At 33.9% G+C, this 26,109-nt stretch overlaps 1 protein-coding gene across 1 annotated transcript; it reads right to left on the bottom strand.

Annotated features, from left to right (window-relative positions):
• Window positions 1-1,691: 1,691 nt before the first annotated feature.
• On the bottom strand, window positions 1,692-24,385 carry LOC121997497 (premnaspirodiene oxygenase-like). Its single transcript, XM_042551938.1, has 2 exons — window positions 23,476-24,385; window positions 1,692-2,501 (listed from the first exon to the last, which is right to left on the bottom strand). Exons 1-2 carry the CDS (start codon window positions 24,370-24,372, stop codon window positions 1,737-1,739), a joined length of 1,662 nt encoding a protein of 553 aa, XP_042407872.1. The 5' UTR covers window positions 24,373-24,385; the 3' UTR covers window positions 1,692-1,736.
• Between the last annotated feature and the right edge of the window lie 1,724 nt (window positions 24,386-26,109).

Raw genomic sequence — 26,109 nt, 5'->3', positions numbered from 1 at the left:
GTAGTGAAAAATGGATATCTAAATTTAATAAAGTAGTTCTTTTACCCTAAATTATAGATTTTGGATGAGGATTCTGATGTGGATGCTCTACATGTTCAAGTTAGCATGTATAAGCATGTTTTGAACGTGATCTTTTTTTAATATTTTTTAACTTTCCTAATAATATATGTATATAAATATAATATTTTCAAAAAAATAACTTTATTTTTAAATAAAATATCACATATTTTTATTTTTTATTTAATTTTTATAATTTAAAATGAAATTTTAGTTATAAAAAATTTAAAGGTATTTTTATGTCAAAGTCTAAATATCAGATTAATATTTTTGATTAAAAAATTTTGTTACTCCTAAAATTAAGAAATCTCTTTTTTTATACATATATATTTTTCTATTTCAGCATACCTCTTTTACCTACATGTCAAGTATGGATCAATTACTTGGGAATTATTGATTATTTAAATTAAACAGGATTTTCATAACCTTGAATAGATAATCAAATTGATTAAGAATGACTCAACCAAATGTACCATAGGGTACATTATTTGATTTACATTATTATATATAATCTTGGTTATATGATAATCAAAATTAATATAAATAAAATATAAATTAATATTGTTTGATTCAACTTAAGTAATGCAATACAAATTTATTTATTTAAAAATTTTACTATATAATATAATTTAATATTTTACTATATTAACCTCAATCAATCATACATATTATTATTATTTTATTTTAAACTTTATTTTTTTAATTATTTTTGCATTTTTCTTAAACTTTACGTTTATAAGTATTATTTTTAACTTTCCTCAATATATATATCATATGTCGAGCATAAATCATTACTTAGAATTATCGATTATCTAAATTAAATTTCATTGATAATTTTAGATGAATAATCAAGACTATCAAGATAACCCCTAACTAAATACAAATCTTAGTGTGCATTTAGTTGAGATTATCCTTGATTTGATTTAGATAATAAATGATTCCTAAATAATGATTAATATTCGACATGTTAACAAAAGAGATATATAATTGGAATCAGAAAATCTCGAAAAATGTTATCTTTCTTTATTCAAGGTTAATAAAAAATTTTAACACAAAATTAGCCTTAAAATTTTTTATAATGAAAATTTTATTTTTAATTATAAAAATTAAATTAAAATGAAAATATGTGATATTTTATTTTACAAACATAAAAGTAAAAGAACACGTAAAAAAAAAAGTAACAAAAAAAAGAGAAACGCAAACAAAAAAAACGTGTATAGTTGATTTTATAATGAAATGTCATATAGAAAAATATTAAATTAGATTATAAAATATATAATTGATTTTATAACGAAAGATAATAAAAAAATATTAAATCAAATTATATATTAAAATCTTAAAATAAATTAATGTTTGTTTCATTACTTAGATTAAATTAAATAATATTATATTATATTTTATTTTTAATTATTTTAATTATATATGATTACTTGATAATTACATAATTAAAATTATACATCATAATTTAACTTAAAAAGAAAGATTATATAGCTAAACCTTGGTTAACCTTGGTTTGATGATTATATATTTGGTTTTTATTTATGGTATAATAAATTTTTTGGAACTATAGCTAAATCACGACAGAAAGTTTATCCTACGTATCGAGATGAACACGGGACGTCCTCTCGGGGCGATGATTAAAATATAAAATATTATCACATCAAATTTTAAAATCGAAATTAGACGTGACCGAACATAACCTCATGGTTTACCACATGAGATGAACACGGGACAGTAACCACCTGCGCTAGAATAATTTTATTTATATTATATAATAGCGATCTTAACCTTCGATCGATTAAGCAGCGGGCGGCGGGGGTTCGAAGCACCGGGACCAGGCGGAGCTTCTCCTTCCTCACCACGCTCGCCCCGAATGCCTCTTGCATGTCCAGTTCCTCCGCCGCCGTATTCACTTCTCCTCCTCCTGGAACTTTCCAGTCGAAGTGGAACAGCAGCTGCGCCAATACGAGTTCCACCGTCGCCATTCCGAATGCCATACCCGGGCATATTCTCCTCCCGGCGCCGAACGGAACGAACTCCAGGTGGTTCCCTTTGTAGTCCACCTCACCGCCCTCGAACCTCTCGGGCCGGAACCGCTCGGCGTCGCTGCCCCAGTAGAGCGGGTCCCTACCTAGCGCCCACGCGTTGATCATCACCCTCGTGCCCGCCGGCACCTCGTAGTCCAGCACCTGGCACGCCTCCTTCGCCACCCTTGGCAGCATCAGCGGTAGCGGCGGGTGTAGCCTCAGGCTCTCCTTGATCACTAGCTTCAGGTATTGGAGCTCGCTGAGGAGTTCCTCGTCGAAATCCCTGTTTTTCCATCGCATCATCGCTTCTCGCACTTCCCCCTGTGCCTTCGCCATCACGGTAGGGTTCCTGATGAGCTCCGATATCGTCCATTCTACAACCGTCGACGAGGTCTCCGTCCCTCCCGTGAAGACGTCCTAGACACAATTAGGTTAGAAATTCCCCCAAATTTGTTGCGCAAAAAAGTCGATTTTTGTGGAGTTCGGTTACCAAAATCACAGCTTTGATGTTGTCGAATGTAATTGGGATTCCTAGGGTTCCGTCGTCTATTAGACGAAGTAGAACGTCGAGGAGATCCTCTTCGTCCCCTTCGCTCTTGCTCGATTGGTGCTCTTTGATTGTCGCCATTGCTTTTAGACCTCCGCGTTATAAATTAATTGATTAGGAGGAGGAAGATGAGGAGGAGAGGAGTGGGTTGGACCTCCGCCATTTCGCTGATCGTCTTGAACGCCGCCGGTGTTGGAGAAAAGCTTCCTCTCTGTGCCGATGATGAAGAAGGCGAGGAGGAGCTGGAGGAAGAGGAAGATGAGGAGGAGAGGAGTGAGTTGGACCTCCGCCCTTGCTCTGATCGTGTCGAGTGGGTGGATGGTTTCTTCAGTTCTTGTCCTTGTGCAGTGAATATTGATTTTGCCCATCCTTTCCTATATAAAGTGAATTAATAATTAAGGTGATGTTATGTTAAATGATAAGAATAATTATGGGTATGAATTTAATAGTAAAATGTAATGAATATGAGAATGGAAATGAACCTGGTTATATGGGTTTGGTTGATTTCCATAAATCTAGAAATCATTCTCAAATTGTCATTCCTAAACTCACAATCCAAATACTATTTTTTACTATCATTTCATTTCCTCATTTCCAAATCCATCAACCAACCACTCCCTAAGAGCATCCACTTGGGATATTTCTCTCAAGTATCCATGGACCCCATTTCCACATCATCTTTCAAATATCTCACTATTCAAATATCTCAACTTTCACAATGAAATATCCCACCAATCAAATATTTATGAGGCTCACTCATCAAATATTCACTCTCAAATATTCTCAATTCCACAATTAAATATCTCATCAATCAAATATTTAATTAACTTACATTTAATTTTAACAAAAATATAATAGAAATATAAATTTAAGTTCATACAAATACAAATATTTTATAAATTTAAAATTAAAATACAGAGATACAAACCATATTTAATTAATAAAATATATAACGATAAACTACAATTAATAAAATAAACATGGAGCAGATAAAATAAATGATAGAAATTAACTACATGTTCAATTTTTTCTTTAGTTGTTCACATATAGCTAGATGATTTTGAAGTTGTTAATCAGTCATGCCTCGTGTGTCTATTACGAGGAGTTGATGTGCTTAGATGAGTTGATCAACTTTCTTATTATTATTATACTCTTCCAAATCCGTTATTGATTGTTGCATAGCCTGATTCAATTCATCAAGTAGGCCTACTCTTTATTTGCCTTTCCTCTTTGCTGTCCCATTGGACGAGATCGAATTTCTCTATCATCTATATCAGCAGTTGTGTTAGGATTAGAAGAGTCAGTATGTGCGCCTGATGATTATGATGTTCTTGCTTTTTTTTGTAGCTCGTCGATCTAAGGATTGAGGAGCATACATAGGACTATCTTTCACGATTCTCCACACATGCTCATATTGGAAAGTAGTTTTAAAAGTACTCTTATATTCTTCATGAGCTCGCACCATCAAATCCTCATCACTCCATCCGCTTGGTCGATCATTATACCATTTATTGTAGATTCCATTGTATCTATTTACGATCTTTTTCAATGAAGCCTAATGTGATTTTGCTTTTTCCGCAGTTCTCTTTTTAGTTCCCTTAGCTCAATTGGTATTAAAGTATGTCACAACTCATTTTCAAAATGACTCACTCTTCTGTGCATTACCAACTACTGAATCTTCACTTATAATTGTGTAGGTCGCTGCAAGGAGCTTATCATCTGCCATTGTCCACTGTTCGCTTGCTATGGTCTTCATCTGATTCGTTGTCCATCTTTGGTGCTTGATTGAGAATAATATCATCGGACATCGGACCATATTTCAGATGAAAATGGAGAAAATTGTGAATCGGGGACTGCATAAGGTGTACCTTTATCACTTTCAATTGCATCAACACTAGCTCTTCTCGATTCATTTGATTGAATCTTTGGTGATTGAAGCTGATTAATTCTATGAGATGGACCTTGCATGAAATACTGATTACTCTGCCAATATTCTGGAGGATATGTATAAAACGGAGCTCGAGAGTCGTCACTCAAAGAATTTGGATAATTTTGAAAATTATGGTAATATGGTGGTGGGTATGAAAAATGTTGGAAATTTGGTGGATGTTGAGTGGGAAATGAAAATTGGGGATTGAAGAAATTAGGACGGACTCGAGAACTTTCTTCATTAGAATTTTCGTCGATATTTGGAGAGTTGAACAAATCTCTAAAATAATGACCAGAATTTTTATCCATCTCTCTAAATTTTTGATAGCAATGGGTATGGAAATGATGAAAATAGATGAAAGAAAGGATGTATATATAGGGAGAAATTGAACGTTACCCAACGTTTAATTTTTCGAACGTTTTCGAATGTTTAATTTTCCGAATGTTTGATTCCTCGAACCTTTAATTTTTCCAACGTACTATTCCTTTTAATGTTTTAATCGTCTTTTTTTAATTAATCCCTCAAATATTTGGAGAAATATCCCCTCCAAATATTCCTGATTGGAGATGCCCTAACAGATTTTTTTTTTGTTCCTCCTGGGGTGTAAATGTACTGAGCCTGTTTATAAATTTTTCAAGCCAACTTAATAAATATTTAATTTGTATTTAAATTTATCAAATTTGAGCCTAATTTAAATATATTTGAATTTTTTTTAGCCGAATTCAAATCCAAATTATTTAATTTGATAGGTTGCTAGCCGCTCCTTAAATTTAATATTTTATTCAAATAATATAATTATATATTAAAAAAAATAAATTTTAGTCTTTCAAATACTATTTTTTTTAGTAATAATTCGAATAGCTCAGGAATATGTTTAAATTTTTCGAATCAAACTTGAATCCAAGCTTTGATTTGACCCGAATCCAAGTAAAAAACTTGTCAAATTTCAAATCGAGCTCGAACTCAAATATAATTAACTCGAGTCGAATTTGAGCTTTAGATTTTTTTTTCAAATGGACTTGATTGGATTTATTTACACCCATAATACCCCTAATTAAGCATATTTAAACAAAATTAAAGTCTATTTAAACATTTTTTATAATTTTATCATCGAAAAATATATGATTTTTTTAAAATAAGAGAAAAAAATATTTAAAGGATAAATTAGAATGAATAAGACACAAATAGTCGCCTGTGACTGTTTTAAGAGAGAATAAATCAGAAAATTATAGATAATCCTCACGAGAGAAGGTATGATCACACGGTTTTATCGGAATTCGACCTTTCCACCATTCAATAATCTATCCGGTCAATAAATCAATACCATCTGCCTTGGGGCTACAAGGTACAAAATCCATTACTTTCAAATGAATGCCTAATTTCAAAGCTACAGTGCTTACTAATGCATTCACAAACCATAATAAATATAGTGGATATATATATATATATATATATATATATATATATATATATATATATATATATATATATATATATATATATATATATATATATATATATATATATATATAATTGTTCGAGTCATTTATATGATTTTTTTGTTGAAAATCAAGTATTTTGCTCTTATTGTGAAAGGATATTCATATATCTTTATAATATCATGATATTGTTAACTTTGGGACTAGGTCCTCATGATTTTGCTCTTGGGCTCTCCCTAAAAGGTCTCATGCCAATGAAGATATCCTATATCCTTTTAAACCCATGATCTTTATCAAAATTTTCCAATGTGAGACTTTAATTGAATCCCAATAATCATCCCCTCAAACGAAGGACCACAATTACTCTCATGATCCGGGTCTCCCCGCGAGCATCTAGTCATCCTGACCTGCTCTGAGCCTCCCCGTAAGCATCCGCACCCGATCACCTTGACCTACTTTAGGTCTCCCCTAGAGCATTCGGTCACCTTGACCTGCTTTGAGCCTCCCTACGAGCATCCGGTCACCTTGACCTGCTTTGGGCATCCCTGCGAGCATTCGGTCACCCTGATCGATTAGTGGATCGATTCAAGCACTTTCTCTGCGAACAGAAGCTGAAGTGGTGTCAATTGATTGAGACCCAACCCCAATCGATTGAGACTCAACCTCAATCGATTGAAAAGGTTGATTTCAACAGTAAATATCTGATTTCAGCACTTTAAAACATTTTTAGTCTAGGTAACAATTTCTAATCCCTTGAAATATATTTATATACATTTAGGGGGAGATTTCATGATGAAAACAAGAATAGATTGGTTAAGGAAGACTAAGTTGAAGTTTAGTTTCAATATTAGATTTTTGAACCTCAAAATTGTAAGATCGGATGAGTACGATAGAGAGGGGCAGGGGGGAAGGGTGAATATCGCGCTTTTCAAAACTTTTCTTTTTCTTTAGAAAACAGAATCGTGCAACGGAAAGTAAAATGAAAGACAAGTTTGTTTACTTCGTTCGGAATCTAGGTCGACTCCTACTCGAAGGCCCGCGATCCTTGATCGCACCGATGAGCAATCCACTATAATCCTTCTTTCCCAAATCCTCGGAAAAAAGCAGATCGTACATATACAAAGATATAAGATAGTAACAATCCTACTATCTTATATGAATTTAAGTGCAATACAAATAAAGTTTTATCGACAATAGTAAGTGAAGATTGAAGCGCGGTTGGTACTTCTGGACGGAGTAGCTTAAAGAGTCGTAGAAGACTTGTAGCATGGTCTGCTTGCAGAGATGAGCTTTGTGATGATCAGAAAATAATATTGTACAGCCTCAGATCTCGAGCCCCTTTTTATAAGTATTTTTGTGGTTCGGTAAACCGATCCCTCTGTTTGGTCGACTGAACCGGCTCCATTCCTTCTTGGCTTGAGTACGACGCTAGCTCGATCTTTTGCATTAACTGGTCATTAAGGCTTTGGTCAACCGATCCCTCTTTTCGGTCGACCGAACAGGTTCCTTTCCTGTTCGTCAAGATTTGCCAAGATCCTCATTTAATGGTGCTTTAATGTTGATTGGTTCGGTCGACCGATCCATGAGTTTGGTTGACCGATCAACTCTTTTTTCCTTTTGCTTCTAATCGATACTGATGAACTGGCCTGTGCTAAGTCATCATGTTTCGATCGATCGATCTTACTTATCGATCGACCGATCAAGACTTGATCGAACTCGGTCTGTTTTGGTCTAATCTGATCACTGTTTTGATCTCTCCTTGTTCGATCGACCGATTCACCTGTTTGGTCGACCGATCCAGCCGGACCTACAAAACAATGTTAGACAAAACAACATGCAAAACAGATGTTAGCACAATAATATTATAATGCATGAGTAATATAAAAGACAGTAGAACTGTCTTGATCTCAACTTGAAAACCTTCCTGGTTTCTTCAGTTGGATCAGCGACCTAAGGTTGTTCCCTTCGGGAACCCGACCTCACTGTCGCTCCTCCAGTTGTTTCTCAACCTACCTGCCAAACTTAGATCCTCCAGATCTAGTTTGGACTTTTCACTTAGCTTTGATCAGCTCGCCAGAACTTTTCTCTTGATCTTCGGTCCTCTAGACCTCTCGATCACACCGCTAAGCATCGGGTCCCCTCGACCCACTTGGACTTTCACCTGGGTTCCATGATCTGCTAAGATTTTTCCTGCCTAGCCTCCAACTAGGTCTTTCCCGGTTGAGTAAATAGCCTGCACACTCAGTCAACTTGTTAGATCACAACAAAACTTAACTTAAACTTTTGACAACATCAAAACTTAGGTTTGATTCTGGTGCAACTTGCACCAACAAAAACTTCTAATTTTGGGTTTCCTAAAGGTTTAGGAATTCTAAGTCATTGTTGGTGTAATGACAGAAGTTTGAAGCATATTTTTAGGGGAAGCTACTCTTTAAAAACATGGAAATATTTTCCCTAAACCATTGAAGGTGGTAAATCCTTCGTTTGGAAAAATGCTCAAGGTTAAGCATTGGGGGACAATGGAAGATTGGATGCCTTCATTGTTGAAAAGGAGTATGCTCAGGGATGAGCATTAGACACATTGAAGGGTATGAGACCTTCATTGGGATTATGAAGTGGATTAATGCTCAAGGGTGAGCATTGATTACAATGAAGGATATGAGACCTTCATGGTTGGCTTGGTTAATGCTCAAGGATCAGCATTGGATACAATGAAAGATATGGGACCTTCATTATGGTGTTGTGAACAACGAGTGAGGTTGTGAACAACGTTGACTAACTCTTCAGGGGGAGAGTTTTTTATGTATGTCAATAGGGGGAGAATACAGGGTTTAAGTTAGGTCTTTGTCCCTCTAGAAAAGTTTGAGGGAGAATGTAAGGTCTGTATTATGCCTTCATTATCCAAAGGGGAAGTTTTCCCTCTTGGTATGAAAAGAAGTTGAGACTATGAGATTAACCTAACTTACAGGTATTGTCAAACATAAAAAGGGGAGATTATTGGTGCAATATCTCATGAGTCAGGTTAACCAGGTTGACTAAGCTTTAGTTGACTCTAGCTTAAGTCTTAATGTTTAGGTTTCGATGTTTGACAATACATGGAGATTGCAGGTGCAATTGTTCTATTGGAGAGATTGTTGGAGCAATTTCCCTCTGGTTAAGGGATAACCAGTTTGATATGAAAAAAAGTCAAGTAAGTCAATGTTGATCGGATACTTGACTGGAAAGTCCTGGTGAGTAAAACTAGGCAGTTGGAAATCCTGGTGAATGAAGTTAGACAGTTGAAAATCCTGGTGAGTGAAACCAGGTAAAAAACCTAGTGAGTGAAGCTAGGCAGTTGAAAATTCTGGTCAGTGAAGTCATGTGAAAGACCTAGTGAGTGAAGCTAGGTAGTTGAAAATCCTGGTGAGTGAAGTCAGGTGAAAGACCTAGTGAGTGAAGTTAGGCAGATGAAAAGTCCCGGTGAGTGAAACTGGACAGTGGAAAAATCCTAGCGAGTGAAGCCAGGTAAAAAGACCTAGTGAGTGAAGCTAGGCAAATGAAAAGTCTCGGTGAGTAAAGCCGGGCAGTGGGAAAATCCTGATGAGTGAAGCCAGGTGAAAACCATAGTAAGTGAAGCTAGGTAAAAGTCTTGGTGAGTGAAGCTAGGCAGAAGGAAATACCTGATGAGTGAAATCAGGCACGTGGAGATCTAGGTGGGTCAAGGTCGACCGAACACCTAGTGTTGAGAAGCCCAAGTAGGTCAAAGAATTGACTGGATACTTGACAAAAGAGAATCCATATGGGTTAAGATTGATAGGACATCTAGTGGAAGTCCAAGTGGGTTATGGAGGACCGGACATTTGGCACGAGACGGTAAATCCAAGTGGGTCAAGGTTGACTGGACACTTGGCACGAGGAGAAAAGTCTAAGTGGGTAAAAGGATTGACAGGACACTTGGCGGAGAAATCCCGACAGGTCAAGGTTGACCAGATGCTAGGCATGAGGAGTTCCAACAGGTCACGGTTGACCAGATGTTTGAATTGAGGACCCTAGACTTGAGTTAAGCAAGTTAAAGGGAAGTCAATCAATCAACCGATCGATTGAGCTGTGGTTCAATCGATCAGCCGATAGATTGAAGGTGTGTTGCAAAGAAGGTTGGCCCAATCGATCGACTGATCAATTGGGAAGTGAAATCGCGAGCACAAAATGCTCCCCAATCGATCGGTCGATCGATTAGGCTCCCCAATCGATCGGCCGATCGATTGGGCTCCCCAATCGATCGACTGATCGATTAGGCTCCCCAATCAATTAGTCAATCGATTGGGGCAAGTTTTCTCGTGCAGATACGAGAGAACAGAAGAAGGTTGAATCAATTTTCTTTTATAGGACTTAAAGATTAGAAGAAGTACAATTACATGATGAAGAAGTTGATGACATGGTATTTGGCGCACATCATTTGGTAACTTCTCTTACTTTTAATCTCCTCCACATTGTTTTTAGTTTTCATTGGGACAATGAAAAGTTTAAGTATGGGGGATGCATTAGATGCATTTGGTTTAATTTAGTTTTTACATTTGCATACTTCTTTTTGCCTAATAAAATTTGCTAGTTGCATCATTCATCACATCATGATTGTTGTTTGTTCCTTAATGCAAAATACTAGCACATTTCATCTAAATATTTATGTTGTGTGATTTGGTATGCTAGTATGCCTATTGATCTTTATTTTCCTATCCATAGTAGCATGAAGTGAGCATTGTTATTGTTGGATCGTGATCGTTCGATAGAGGGGGGGGGGGGGTGAATATCTATTACAAAAATTCGCCGAGAGTAAGCGCAGCGGAAAAGTAAAACAATGCTAACACAGAACCTTTTTACTTGGTTCGGAGCCTGTGTCGACTCCTACTCCAAGGCCCGTACTCGTTGAGTACTTTCGTTGGGCAATCACTATCAATTCGAATAATAATTACAAAAGAGTTAAGTACAAGAATTGATAGAAATAAAATACCGACAATAGAGCAATTAGAAAGAAATCAGAGCTTTGTCGGAGTGGCGTCGCAACGTCGTAGGAATACAGGAGAGCAAATCGTCAATTCAGAGTTGTTGTTTTGAGCTCCGCCTTTGACCCTCCTTATATAGGAGGCTCGGGGCACCCCGGATCCCTTCCGGGCGCCCTGGTGTGACGTAGCAGTCCCAACCAGCGAGCTCCACGTGTCGACGCCACGTCTTGGATAAAGTTTGCCTCCGGGCGCTTGGACCTCCTTTCTCCAGAAAGTCCTTCTCCTGCAAGACAAGGTTAGTCCGAGGTAAATATATAATGTGTATCCTGCAAAACAAAATGTTAGCACAGTTTATAAGTTCAACATAAAGAGTATGACTTAGATTTCGTCTTTCCGAGACCGGAATCTAGTCACGATCTCGACTTAGATATCCGAAATGGATCTAAGCCGGATCGACGCCTAATGTTCCCTTCCCGGGAATGCATCCTCACCCGCCAAACGTCCGATCAGCCCTTCGACCCGTCTGGACTTCTCGCCAGCTATCCGGTCAGCCCTTCAACCTATCTGGACTTCGTGCTAAGCGTCCGGTCAGCCCGTCGACCCGCTTGGACTTCGTGCCAAATGTCCGGTCAATCCGTCGACCCATTTGGACTTCGTGCCAAGTGTTCGGTCAGCCCGTCGACCCGCTTAGACTTCGTGCCAAACATCCGGTCAGCCCGTCGACCTGTCTAGACTTCGCCTGCACACTCGGTCAGAGTGTTAGATAACGACAAACCTAACTTAACCTAATTTGTCATTCATCAAAACTTGAGTTAGACCGTTAGTGCTAACCGCACCAACAATCTCCTCCTTTTTGATGGAATGACAACCTGGTTAAGTTAGTGAAAATATATGCAAAAACCAAGCATGATATTTTGAGGTTTAAGTTAATTTTTAAATTTAACATTTTGTTGTTCTAACTTAACCACCCTCCCCCTTTGGCATTCATCAAATAATGTCATAAGTTAAGTAACCAATACAGAATTCAGACAGAGTAAAAGTTGTAAGAAATGATATCAAGTTAACTTGGAGGAGTTTTAAATTTTAACACATAGTAATTTAAATTTTGTAAAATAACTAAGTTTTGAAAAAATAACTAATTTAACAACACAACTTAGTATTTAGTATATTTTGAGTAATTTTTAAAGATAATTTTTGTAAAATTAAATGAATTTGCAAACTCAAAGAGAAAATTTTAAAAGTTAATTTTCAAGTATAAGTTTAGGGAAGTTAAGTTTAGATAGTCTAATTTTCAAATTAAATACTATTCCCAATTTCAAGAAATTAAATTTTCCAAATAAATTTCAATTGGGAACACTTTACAAACATGAGTTTTCAAAAGTCAAGGTTTCGAGATCAAGGTGTAAAATTTTCAAAACAAGTTTCAACTTTGAAACGCTTTTCAAACATGAGTTTCAAAACCAGAATTTCAAAACTAAGTTTTAAAAAAATTACTTTTCAAAACTAATTAAAGCTAAGTTTGCAAAAGATTCAATTTTCAAAATTTTAGTTTATAAAATCCAATTTAAAAGTTTAGTTTTATAAAAACTAATTTTAAAAAATAAATTTTATTAGATTTCCAAGGATCAAATTTAAAATTTTTTTTAAGAGGAGTCATTATTTTTCAACCGGAGAAAATAATTTTGGTACTAAGTATGAAAATAAGTTGATTTAATTCTCCCCATAAACCTGACATTTAAAATAAAGCTTTTGAAAATATTTGCTAAGAATATTTAATATAAGATTTTCAAAGTATTTTTTTTAAAAATAAATTGAGGTAGAATTTTCTAAAAAGATTTTAAAGAAAAAAAATAACACTTAAGGAGATTAAAAAATAAACCTCCTCCTGAATTTGATACTCCTTTAATTTATTACTCTCCCTTAATTTATTAATCTTTCTTATTTTATTATTCCCTTAATATAATGCTAAGGTTTGGGTGTGTTAAATTTTAAAGCGCTAACACATTTTTCTACCTAAGTGTTCTAGGGGATTTAGTAACACATAATTATCTCTGTATCCTTGGTATAATTGTTTATTTGAGTTTGATTAATCAATAATTAATTTTAGATTTAGGTGCTTAACTTTAGTTTAAAGTTAAATAAGATAAGATTTTATTAATTCAATAACAATTAACCATTATCAATAATTTATTGATTAGTTTTTACTTGATTTAATAATTTAATACTTAGTGAAATAATTTAAATTTCGTATTAATTGATTGAGTTGGTCAATGAAAGTGATAGTTATAATTATTAATTTTTTTTATTTACTTCCTTTTGAGTAGGATTAATTTAGTTTGAAGTTAAAGTTAAGTAAAGTTTAATTCAAGTCAATTTTAGTTCTCAACTAAAGTAGACTTAAACAATTAAGTTATACATAATTAGTTTTAAAGTTTAAGTTAACGGAATTTAATATTTTAAGATAGGTGTCTAAGTTTTAAAAGAATTTAAAAGATTTTTTTATTTTTGTTATTATTATTATTATTATTATTTATATATTTATTTATTTATTTTTAAAGGGAATTCTAACGGGATTTCTAAAGCAGTGTTTAAAAGGAATTTAAAATGATTTTTATAATATGTTTCATGACAATTAACATACATTTGATTCAGTTTTGATTTTAGATTTAAATTAATATTAGTGGTTAATTTAAGTTTAAGTTTCAGTTAAAAATTTTTAATTTTAATTGTAAGTTCAATATTAAGTTTTAAGTTTTAATTTTCAGTTAAGTTTAAAAGTAATTTTAAGGTTAAAATAATGTTTGAGATTAAAAATAAGTTTAAAGTCTAAATAATAATTTTTAAAGAGAAAATAATCTATAAAAATAATTTATTATTATTAATATTTTTTTAGTTAACAGAATTTTATTAAAGTGAAAAATAATATTTAAAAGAATTTTTCAAAATGATTTAATATTTTTTTGCATAATTTTTAAAATAGTTTTTAAGATGATTTTTAAAATAGTTTTTTTAAAGGATCTTTAAAATGATTTTAAAAATAATTTTAAAAACAATTTCTAAAATAATTTTTGAAAGAATTTTTAAAATGATTTTTAAAATAATTTTTAAATAAATTTTAAAACAAATTTTAAAAGAGTTTTTAAATAATTTTTAAAATGAGTTTTAAAAGTTTTTAAAAGAATTTTTAAAAGAATTTTTAAGTGATTTTTAAAAGATTTTAAAAACAATTTCTGAATAAAATTTAAAAGAATTTTTAATAATTTTTTAAAGAATTTTTAAAATAATTTTTAAAATAGTTTTTAAAATAGTTTTTAAAATAATTTTTAAAATAATTTTTGAAAGAGTTTTTAAAATGATTTTTAAAATAATTTTTAAATGATTTTTAATAGAATTTTAAAATAAATTTTAAAATGTTTTTTAATAGAATTTTAAAATAATTTTTAAAATGATTTTTTAAAGAATTTTGTAATATTTTTTAAAATAATTTTTAAAATGATTTTTAAAAGAATTTTTAAATTAATTATTAAATAATTTTTAAAATACTTTTTAAAGTGATTTTTTAAAAGAGTTTTTAAATAATTTTTAAAAGAGTTTTTAAAATAATTTTTGGAATAATTTTTGAAATGATTTTTAAAGGAATTTTTAAAATAATTTTAAAATAGTTTTTTTAAATAATTTTTTGAATGATTTTTAAAAGAGTTTTTAAAATGATTTTTAAAAGAGTTTTTTAAAATAAATTTAAAATAATTTTTGAAATGATTTTAAAAGTGTTTTTATATTAATTTTTAAAAGAGTTTTTAAAATAATTTTTGAAATGATTTTTTAAAATTGTTTTTAAAATAATTTTTGAAAGAATTTTTAAAAGGATTTTTCAAATAATTTATAAAGTCATTTTTTAAAAGAATTTTTAAAATAGTTTTTAAAGAATTTTTGAAGTAATTTTTAATATAGTTTTTAAAATATTTTTAAAGTGATTTTTAAAATAGTTTGAAAGAATTTTTAAAATAGTTTTTAAATTATTTTTAAAAAAAATTTAAGTAATTTTTATAATAGTTTGTAAAGAATTTTTAAAGTGTTTTTAAAGTAATTTTGAAAATAGTTTTTAAAGAATTTTTAAAATAGTTTTTTTAAAGAATTTTTAAAATAATTTTTAAAATAGTTTTTAAAGTATTTTTAAAATAATGTTTAAAGTAATTTTTAAAATAGTTTTTAAAGATTTTTTAAAATAGTTTTTAAAGTAATTTTTAAAATAGTTTTTAAAGAATTTTTAAAATAGTTTTTTTAAAATAATTTTTAAAATAATTTTTAAAGAATTTTTGAAATAGTTTTTGAAGTATTTTTAAAATAATTTTTGAATAATTTTAAGTTAAAAGGATTTTTAAGATAATTTTAAGTTAGAAGGATTTTTAAAATAATTTTAAGTTAAAAATATTTTTAAAATGTTTTTAAGTTAATTTTTTTATTTAATTTAATTTAGTTCGAAATTAATTAAAAATTTAATGAATTAAATTCAAAATTTAGTTTAATTTGAACAACAATTTAATTCAATTCAAATTTTAATTTAATTTAATTTAATTTTTATTAATTTAAAATTTAAAATTATTTGAATTTAATTTAATTAATTTTATAAAAAAATTTATTTTATTTACTTATTGATCTCACCCTATCTAGATTATCAATCAGGGAATCCTATAATTTTGTGAGATGAGTTAGATTTCATTATAGTGTTTAATTTAACTTTGTGTTAGATTCAGGTTTAGCTTTGGGCTCAACAAATAAACATTTTTCGGATAAACTTCTGGCTATGGTGAGTCACCTGGACATCATTAGAGTAACCAAGCCTTCGAGGTTTTCCGAATAGTCCTATCCACGGAACTTAATACAAAACCTTGGTCTAACTAGTTAGGATCCGTAAGGGGTAGCTTCGGCTAGTTTCACTTAGCCAAATGCACCAGGTCGAAGCCATATTTTCCTAGACATGCATAGACTAAGTTTCCCTAGCGTACTATCATCCAAAACTTCACCAGTATATAGGTCAAGTTAAACCTTGTCCTTTTACTCTAGTCCTAATTACCCTGCCGGGTAGATTGGTTTCGGTTACCCTGTCGGGTAAATTATTTTTGGAGATGCCAGCTATTCTGGAGCCTCCCCTAAATTATTGAATTTTCTTTTACAATTTTTTATACAATTTAGTCTTAATGTTTAATTTATAATTTAGATTTAAGTTTTTTATTTCGAATTAATTAAATTGGTTAAATTATCCTTCTTTAAGAGAGTGTATTTAATATTTGAATTTTCTTTCAATTTTAATTTTATTAAGTTAATTGAATTGTCTTTATTGAATAGATTATCGTTAATAGTTGAGTTTTTATTAATTTTTGAGTTTGAATTAATCAAATTGTTTAAATTATATTTCTTTAAAGGTTTATCTTTTAACCTTTTATTAACTGTTAATTTTGAATTTTCTAGATTATCTTGTTTAATATGTTATCTTTAACATTTAATTTTAAATTTGTTAAATTTATTTTTGATTTTATCAGAGTGTTTGATTTTATTCTTATATTTTCTTTATCTTTTAAGTTGATATAATTAGTGGAATTTATTAAATAAGTCTTATCTTTAAAATTTAATTTTTTATTAATTAAATTATCTTGGATTTGGATAGCATTTTCCAGATTGATATTGTCTAGATTATTAAACAATTTATTAATTGTGTCTAGATTAATATTTACCTTATCATCATTATTATTTGAACTTTCATATTTGTTTAGGTTTAAATTTGAATTTTTAGGATTATTAATTATTTTCAGATTTTCTGAATTTTCTAAATTAATTAGATTTATTTTATAATATCCTAGGGGTATTTTTACAAGTATTGCCAGTTACACTATTTTCACAGATATTTCCAGAAATATCCAAATTAACATGTATATTCTTTAAACTACTATTAGCAGGGGTATTTTGGTAAATATTACTCACCTTAACCGCATCCCCTAATTCAGTAGGCTTTTCGATTAGATCTGACCCGAGTTCAGATTCGATTTTTACTTGATCCTCGAACTCCATTGGCTCCTCGTGAAGTTTGATCAACTGGGTCCAAAGCTCATGTGCATCTTTGTACTTTTCTAGTCCGCATAAAACATTGTTAGGTAAAACATTACAAATAGTTTTACTTACATTTGTGTTTAGTTCAGAGTTCTGAGAAGGTTTTCTCAATATCAGCCAATAATCAAAGTTTAGACTTCCTAAGAAACATTCCATCCTTCGCCTCCAGTAGTTGAAATCTTCTTGATCGTATGGTAGTGGTTCGTGGGGGTTCCATCCTTCTTGAAGAGTCGTTGTTCTTGCACACAACGAAACACACAGAAAGATCCCAAGACTTGGTCTTGGATTAGCAGTGCTGAAAAAAATAGTATTTCACTAATTTCAAAAAAATAATAATAAAATATTAATAAAAAAATATTATTTCAAAATTTTGAAAATATAATATTTTGTCAATACTAAGCAATGGTGAAAAGATGACGATGTATTTTTTAAAACTAGTTTTGGAGGGAAAAAATAAAAGGCGTAAGGTTTTATTTTAAGAACGAACGATATCTAATTTTTTTTCTTTAAAAAGACTCCCCTTTGTCTGATTGGTGGTTGTACCAAATCAGAGCGATACCTGCTCTAATACCACTTGTTGGATCGTGATCGTTCGATAGAGGGGGAGGGGGTGAATATCGATTACAAAAATTCGTCGAGAGTAAGCGCAGCGGAAAAGTAAAACAATGCTAACACAGAACCTTTTTACTTGGTTCGGAGCCTGTGTCGACTCCTACTCCAAGGCCCGTACTCTTTGAGTACTTTTGTTGGACAATCACTATCAATTTGAATAATAATTACAAAAGAGTTAAGTACAAGAATTGATAGAAATAAAATATCGACAATAGAGCAATAAGAAAGAAATCAGAGCTTTGTCGGAGTGGCGTCGTAACGTCGTAGAAGCGCAGGAGAGCAGATCGTCAATTCAGAGTTGTTGTTTTGAGCTTCGCCTTTGACCCTCCTTATATAGGAGGCTCGGGGCGCCCCGGATCCCTTCCGGACGCCCTGGTGTGACGTAGCAGTCCCAACCAGTGAGCTCCACATGTCGACGTCACGTCTTAGATAAAGTTTGCCTCCGGGCACCCGGACTTCCTTTCTCCAGAAAGTCCTTCTCCTACAAGATAAGGTTAGTCTGAGGCAAATATATAATGTGTATCCTGCAAAGCAAAGTGTTAGCACAGTTTATAAGTTCAACATAAAGATTATGACTTAGATTCCGTCTTTCCGAGATCGGAATCTAGTCACGATCTCGACTTAGATATCCGAAATGGATCTAAGCCGAATCGACGCCTAATGTTCCCTTCTTGGGAACGCGTCCTCACAATCACTCCCCTCCAGTGACTTACCTTTACTTACCCGCCAGACGTCCGGTCAGCCCTTTGACCCGTCTGGATTTCTCGCCAGCTATCCGGTCAGCCTGTCGACCTAGCTGGACTTCGTGCCAAACGTCCGGTCAGCCCGTCGACCCGCTTGGACTTCGTGCCAGACATCCGGTCAACCCATCGACCTGTCTGGACTTCGCCTGCACACTCGGTCAGAGTGTTAGATAACGACAAACCTAACTTAACCTAATTTATCATTTATCAAAACTTGAGTTAGACCGTTAGTGCTAACCGCACCAACAGTTATTACTAGAAGAATTTGAATGTTGGCATAGTTTTAGGATCTCTTTACATTATGCTTGACTTTGATGGTAGATAGTTTTGAAAATAGTCATGATTCATATAACCGGACTAGTACTCTTGCTTTTATGGTGACCTCTCAACTACATTTTAGTTACTGGATAAACTCAAATCATGTAAGCTCATTTGGAAAAATCAATCCCAAAAATAAAAAAAATGAAAGTTTGTTCAAGTTTGATATTTTGCAAATATAAAAAAAAGAAGAAAAAAATAAGGAATAAAAAAAATAGTTATCGTGAGTGAAAACTAACAATTCACCCCTTTGAGACTGAGTTAGGTTACTGGAGAAATGGATGCTATGTTTCTCTTGATACTGTGTATTCCTTTGAGATATTGTGTAGATGATGCATAGCATTTTTAAAGGGAACGAACCTTGCGTGTGGCAGGTAAGTGCCTATCGCCGGAAGTATGAGGAACACAGTTAAATGGAAAATTGACTAGGCTTAGAGATGGGTTTATATTGATTCATTAGGGATTATTACATGTCATCTACACACATAAATCTAGATTGCGGGTTTTGCTTGAGGATAAGCAAAGGTTCAAGTCTAGGGGTGTGATGTGCATAGATCTTATGGTCATTTATACATGTTTTGACGTACATTCACTTACTTTATTCACGTATGTTCTATGCATGTTCACCTCTCTTAGCATATATTCAGCATAAATACTCTTTTGTTCGGAGATTTGCTCTTTGTTTGATTTTGTGTTGATAGGGCAACTTTTGGAGTAAAAATAATGATTGTCGACGCACCAGAATGAGGCAGAGAACACGGTTGTGCAACCTTGCACGACTGTGTGGCCAAACAGAGGAAGAACATAGCACGACCGTGCAACTCTTGCACAACCGTGCGACCAAATAGAGGTGGATCTTTGCATGGTCATGCAAACCTGCACGATTGTGGCCCCCACAACCAGCAGCCAAGCAATGCACGACCGTGCCCCAGGAGCAGAGCTCCAGATCCACACGGCCGTGCCAATTGGCACGACTGTGTAGCGTGGCCAGAGGTAGAAGAAGGCACGACCATGCCGCGACGCCCGTGCCCTAACCTATATAAGGGTCAAAAACCCTATTCTTGGGGGCATCTTTGGTTCGGGACTTTGTCCCTCTCCTTAGGAAAGGTTCTCCCCTTCGGGGGAAACCCTAGAGCTTCATCCACCTCTATCCCTTGACGTTCCGTCCATCTCCAGAGCAAAGAGGCATCCCCAAGACATCGGAAACCTCGACAAACATCTCTTCTTCCCCTTCTTCTCACATCAAGGGTTGTAAGTATGCTTTACTTTATATCTTGGGGTTGTTCTTCTCTCACAATGAAGTAGATATCCTCTTCTAGGATTAGGAAGTATTTGTAATATGATGGAGATACAGAACTATGTAGATTAGCCATATTTCTATTCAATGACTTGTTTAATGCCTTGTTCATGATGAATTGTGTAACATATTTATATTTCTTCGCATGCTTTATTGATTGATGTGGAGGATCATTAATCACGCAAAGGGGATGCTCTAGAGCGTATTGACCAAGGTGCCCTAGTGACAGGGGTAATCCTTTCTGGACGTCTAGGACGTTCCCTTAAAAGGAGAAACAATTCCTTAGGAATTGCTGTTCTCGTAGAAAGAGTGCTCTAGATCGTATACCTAAGGGACCCTAGTGACAAGCGTAACCCGTTCACGGACGTCTAGAACATTCTCTTGAAAGGAGAGACAATTCCTCCATAAAAAAGTAGGAAATCGTACCAAATCTCTACCTTTATCCTTATTGTTATTTACTAGACATGTATTCCTGTGATGTACCAAGACGCCCTTGTGACAAGGGTTAACCGTTACAGGATTTCACAGGAATCATTTTTATTTAATACTTAGGGATATTGACCAATTTAACTTCCTGCAAGAGCATGAACATAGAGGGTAGAAACTAAACAAGCTATGTAATATCTCTTAGTATTATAATGAAACCAAAATCCTAGAATCCATCTCCCAAAGCTTATTTCTTCCAAGATCAATTCTCTTTCTCTCTCTCCTCTCTCTTCATCTCAATCTTCTTTCACTCTCTTTAATCACACTCGTTAGTTCGTAAGTGTCAAAGTCAACTTTCGACCATCTAGATAACTTACTTTGTGATATCTTTAGTGCTTAATCAACAGTCTCTGTGATTCGACAATCTTATATATTACTGATGATGAATTCGTGCATTTGTGAAATCATAACAGACATCAAAATCGTAGAACCTAACTTAACTCGGTATATCACATCAAAATTCATCCGGAGTACTTACACTTGATGCTTCTCGTCAGCATTCTCGTGTCTTTAATCAGATTGATGGCTATCGATGATGATCTTAATCACCTTATCCATGTATTTTTTTTTGGATCCGCTCCTCTCCAAACTACCTATTTTTTTTTTTTTTTATAGATATCATTCCATCAGAACTAGCTACTTGAATTTGATATAAACTTCAGTCATTATGGGCAGCTTCTTTTCGAAAGGGAGCCTTTTGACCTTTTTCACTTGTGTGCGTTGGAAAGTGAGGATAATTTTATAATTTTTTATATTTAACTTTCAGCCCTTTTCTATCCTCTCAAATAATTATTGTTAATTAATCTGTCCTCCCTTCTAATTAAGTGAAATATAAATATTTTATTTATTTATTTATTTATTTTTTTGCATTTCTTATCCTTGTTTCCTTTCTAAATCTTTTCTCTCCCAACCGGTCATAGGCTGAGAAAGCAAGTGGCTGTTGATGGGAAAGCGGCTGAATGGAACTATGGAAGTGGATTTGGTGAAAAAAATATATATATATAACCAGAATAGACTGAAATCGTTCATTTTCAAATGACTTGAGAAAGCATTTTATAGTTTTATTTTGCTTTAAAAAAATCTACGAGTTTTTTAGTTATAAATTTTAAATATTTTTTAAAATAATAAAATAATATTTTTATCCATCGTGAACACAATTGAATCGTCAAATGGACAATTTTGAATCATGGAATAATTGATTCCAAACTATGGCTGGTCTAGTTTAGACTTATTCAAGATTTTACTCCTCGTGAGCTGAGAAAAAAGACGTCGAGATTATATGCATCCAATTTTTTAAAAAAAAATTAAAAGAAAATTATGTTTTCGATCTTGTAATTTATATATATATATATATAAATATAATTTTAGGTTTATGTTCTAGTCCAGTAATTTATAATATTTTCTAATTTTAATCATTTTTTTTATAAAATTAAAGTTTTTTAACAAAAAATATCTAATTAGTTGTCGGAAGATAACCAATTAACTATCAGAATACTGAGTTGCTAAAAAAGACACATTAATCATAAAAAATCAAAAACCCTAAATTTAATTTACAATTCATATTCTAATGTTGGACATTTTTTTGATGACAAATTTTAATTGTAGAAAAAATATTTGAAATTAAAAAATATTACAATTTATATGACTAAAAACGTAAATTGACATATAACATCACTAAAATTGAAAAAAAAATATAAACTGAAAATATAATTTTCTCTTTTTTTTATTATGACTTGAAAATTTAGGAAAGTATAAAGTTAGTGAAGGAAGAGGTATTATCGAAATTAAATACGCCATTTGAGAAAATATAAATTACGATGCGTCCAGTATAATTTAGAAAGTTCGAGTGGGCCATTTGTTAAAACGCCGGATATTTTCGGTTTAAATTAATTATTACTCCTTTTATTTTACCTGTTCTTCGGGGGACCTACTTAATCCGACCAACAGAACGACGTGCAAACGTCCGATTGGAAGTGGGTACATAACAAACTTCTTTTTTTCATTTCCTTTTTCCTTAAAAAAACAAAAGCAGTAAATGATCGAAGAACATGGAAATATATATATGTTTATTTATTTATTAGAGTTACAGGAGAGTTTATATAATATTTTATTTTTATGATTATATTTCGTTTTTATTCAGGGGAGAATAATTTTATTTATTTATTAATTATATAAATAGCGATCTGAATCTCCCTTCAATCGACTAAGCAGCGGGCAGCGGGCGGCGGGGGATATCGAAGCACCGGAACCAGGCGGAGCTCCTCCTTCCTCACCACGGTCGCTCCGAATGCCTCCGCCATGTCCAGTTCCTCCGCCGCCGTATTCCCTTCTCCTCCTCCTGGAAGCTTCCAGTCGAAGTGGAACAGCAGCTGCGCCAATACGAGGTCCACCGTCGCCATCCCGAATGTCATCCCGGGGCATATCCTCCTCCCGGCGCCGAACGGAACGAACTCCAGGTGGTTCCCTTTGTAGTTCACCTCACTGTCCTCGAACCTCTCGGGCCGGAACCGCTCGGCGTCGCTGCCCCAGTAGAGCGGGTCCCTACCTAGCGCCCACGCGTTGATCACCACCCTCGTGCCCGCCGGGACCTCGTAGTCTAGCACTTGGCACGCCTCCTTCGCCACCCTCGGCAGTATCAGCGGTAGCGGCGGGTGTAGCCTCAGGCTCTCCTTGATCACTAGCCTCAGGTAATGGAGCTCGCTGATGAGTTCCTCGTCGAAATCCCTGCCTTTCCTTCGCATCATCGCTTCTCGCACTTCCCCCTGTGCCTTCGCCATCACGGTAGGGTTCCTGATGAGCTCCGACATCGTCCATTCTACAACCGCCGACGAGGTCTCCGTCCCTCCCGTGAAGACGTCCTGGACACAATATAATTAGGTTAGAAATTCCCCCAAATTTGTTGCGCAAAAAGTCGATTTTTGTGGAGTTCGGTTACCAAAATCACAGCTTTGATGTTGTCGAATGTGATTGGGATTTCTAGGGCTCCGTCGTCTTTTAGACGAAGTAGAACGTCGAGGAGATCCTCTTCGTCCCCTTCGCTCTTGCTCGATTGGTGCTCTTTGATGGTCGCGTCGAGAATTTCATCCACTTTGCGGTGAAGCTTCTTCAGCTTGGAGGTGACGCCGGAGAACAAGCCCACGAACTTGAACGACGGGAACAGATCCGCAGCGCAAAACCCTGACGCGAGCATCAGCACCTCCTTCATGGTCTCGACGAACGCGTGCTGGTTATGGCATTTGAAGCCGAAGGAAGCGCGGGAGACGATGCTGTTCGAGAGGGCCGTGAGCTTGCTGTTCACGTTCATCGGCTGGCCGGCCGCTGCTGCCTCAGCAGCGTCGCAAAGGAGCTTGGCGACCTCTTCCGCGCGGATGGCGGAGAATGACCTGACGCGCTTGGCGCTGAATAGTTCGGTGGCGCAGATCCTACGCATCTGGTGCCAGTAGTCGCCGTAGGAGGAGAAGGCGATGTCGGAGCAGCCGTATAAGACGATGGAAGGGGCCAGTAGCTGGGGGCGGTGTGCGAAGTTGAGGTCGTGGCTCCTGGTGATCTGCAGGGCGGCATCTCGAGAGGATACGACGGCGAAGTCGACCTGGCCAAGGCGGAGGAACATGAGGGGGCCGTGGACGCCGGCGAGATCGCGCAGGACACGATGGGGGAGGCCGCCGCGAAGTTGGTGGAGGTTGCCAATGACGGGTATCTTTGACGGGCCGGGTGGGAGGCGAGCGCCGCCGGAGTTGGAGAAAAGCTTCCTCTCTGTGCCGATGAGGAAGAAAGCGAGAAGGAGGAGGAACAGGAAGATGAGGAGGAGAGGAGTGAGTTGGACCTCCGCCATTGCTCTGACCGTGTTGAGTAGGGGGTTTCTTCCATTCTTGTCTCTTATATAGTATATTTGATTTTGTCCTGTCTCACCTATTACAAGGGAATAGATAATTGAAGAGTTTTTTTTTTTTTTTTTTTATCCTTTCCCACCTTTAATTAAGTGTAATTAAAGGCTTTAAATTCTTGTGATTAACAAATATTCTTTCTAGCTAGAAACTATTTAAACAACTTTTTTTATAATTTTATCATAGAAAAATATATGATTTTTCTGAAACGAGAGAAAAAAAAATTAATGGATGCATATTATTAATAAAACCCAGAATGAAAAATAAAAACAAATCACTAATTTGCCAAATCGGAATGTATTTTAATAGATTTTTTATATTTAATTTTTTTAAATGAAATTAATGAACCTTCTTCTACCATTAACAAAATCCACACCCGTTACAATACAACGAAACAATATCATATTATAATCAAGTATCCGTGACTCAATCTCTAATTATAATACATATTTCTTCCTTCCATTAATGAAATGTATAATCATGTGATGTTAGATTTAATTTGTAGGTTATCCATCATAAGTATGGCCAAACTGATGGCTCCTTATTCAAAATTACTTGACACAATGTTTTATTTATTTATTTTTACAATTAACAAAATCCATCACCGTTAAATTAATGTCTAATTTCAAGGCTGCATTAGCAAACACTGTATTTATCATTAATGCCTAACTATTCCTTCTTCACATCTCCTTTTGCCGTGATATTCACTACGAGAAAATCTTTACCTCACCTTTTGCCGTGATGTTCACCTTAAGAAAAAGATCTACGGTGTCCTTTTTCATCCTCTTTTGATTCTCCCTCCTCATTCTTTTGCGGTTGTATTCGTAGCTATTCTCTGATGGGTCCGCTGACGATAGAGTTCTTCAGTCAAGAGTCGCCGTTGCTGCCCTGAACTCTCGTTATTAAAAGAAAAAAATCCTAATTACTAATAAATTTGTTTATTAATAATTCCGTCGTTATATTAATTTAATGATAAAATTATGATAAAAATATAATTATATTAATTTAATGATAAAATTATAATAAAAATATAATAGTCGGAAGAAAATTTGTCAGAAACAGTCTGATCAACAGAAATTGAAGTATCCCGAAGAAATATAATATCCCTTATTACAATCGTGAAGGTGGAAGCTAGTCTACGTAGGCAAACCATGTAGACGACTGTATGAACTCAGTTTTTTTTCTTGTTGACCGACCACACACAAGGTGACACGTTAAGGGTGATAGCCGTTGGGCTGTCATCTGGTACCATCGAGTCGTTATCCAAGTGTCGCATAGGAAGCCCTGTTAAGGATGGTCTCGCGTTAGGGATCACCAAATAAATTTCTACAATTTACCAAAAGATATAGAGATTTAAAGTTATCAAAAAATATATATATATATATATATATATATATATATATATATATATATATATATATGTTACTTTGATATTTACAAAAAAAAAAAAAAATGTATTTTTTTAAGTGCATTTCCTATTTTACCCTCATGATAATTTAACTTTTTCTACTATTTTCTTTTCTTTACTATATTTCTCTCTTTTCTCTTTTTTATCAGCAGAATATATGGACAACATTAGTCAATTTTTTTATAATATTTTAATACATTTGAAAAAAGTAAAAATAAACAACGAATAGCATATTTGAACTTCTTATAATTTCAGAAATCCACTGGAATTAAAATGA

The sequence above is a fragment of the Zingiber officinale genome, chromosome 6A, assembly GCF_018446385.1.
Source record: "Zingiber officinale cultivar Zhangliang chromosome 6A, Zo_v1.1, whole genome shotgun sequence".
NCBI classification, from domain to species: domain Eukaryota; kingdom Viridiplantae; phylum Streptophyta; class Magnoliopsida; order Zingiberales; family Zingiberaceae; genus Zingiber; species Zingiber officinale.
Note: the sequence above shows the minus strand (reverse complement) of the source record. Positions and strands in the feature narration are given on the sequence as shown.

Bases quoted from the DNA above. Each gene is read 5' to 3' on its own strand.
- LOC121997497 (XM_042551938.1), bottom strand. From the start codon at position 24,372: ATGGCGGAGGTCCAACTCACTCCTCTCCTCCTCATCTTCCTGTTCCTC. The intron at 2,502-23,475 runs GTAACCGAACTC...AATTGTGTCTAG, and splicing joins ACATCAAAGCTGTGATTTTG to GACGTCTTCACGGGAGGGAC.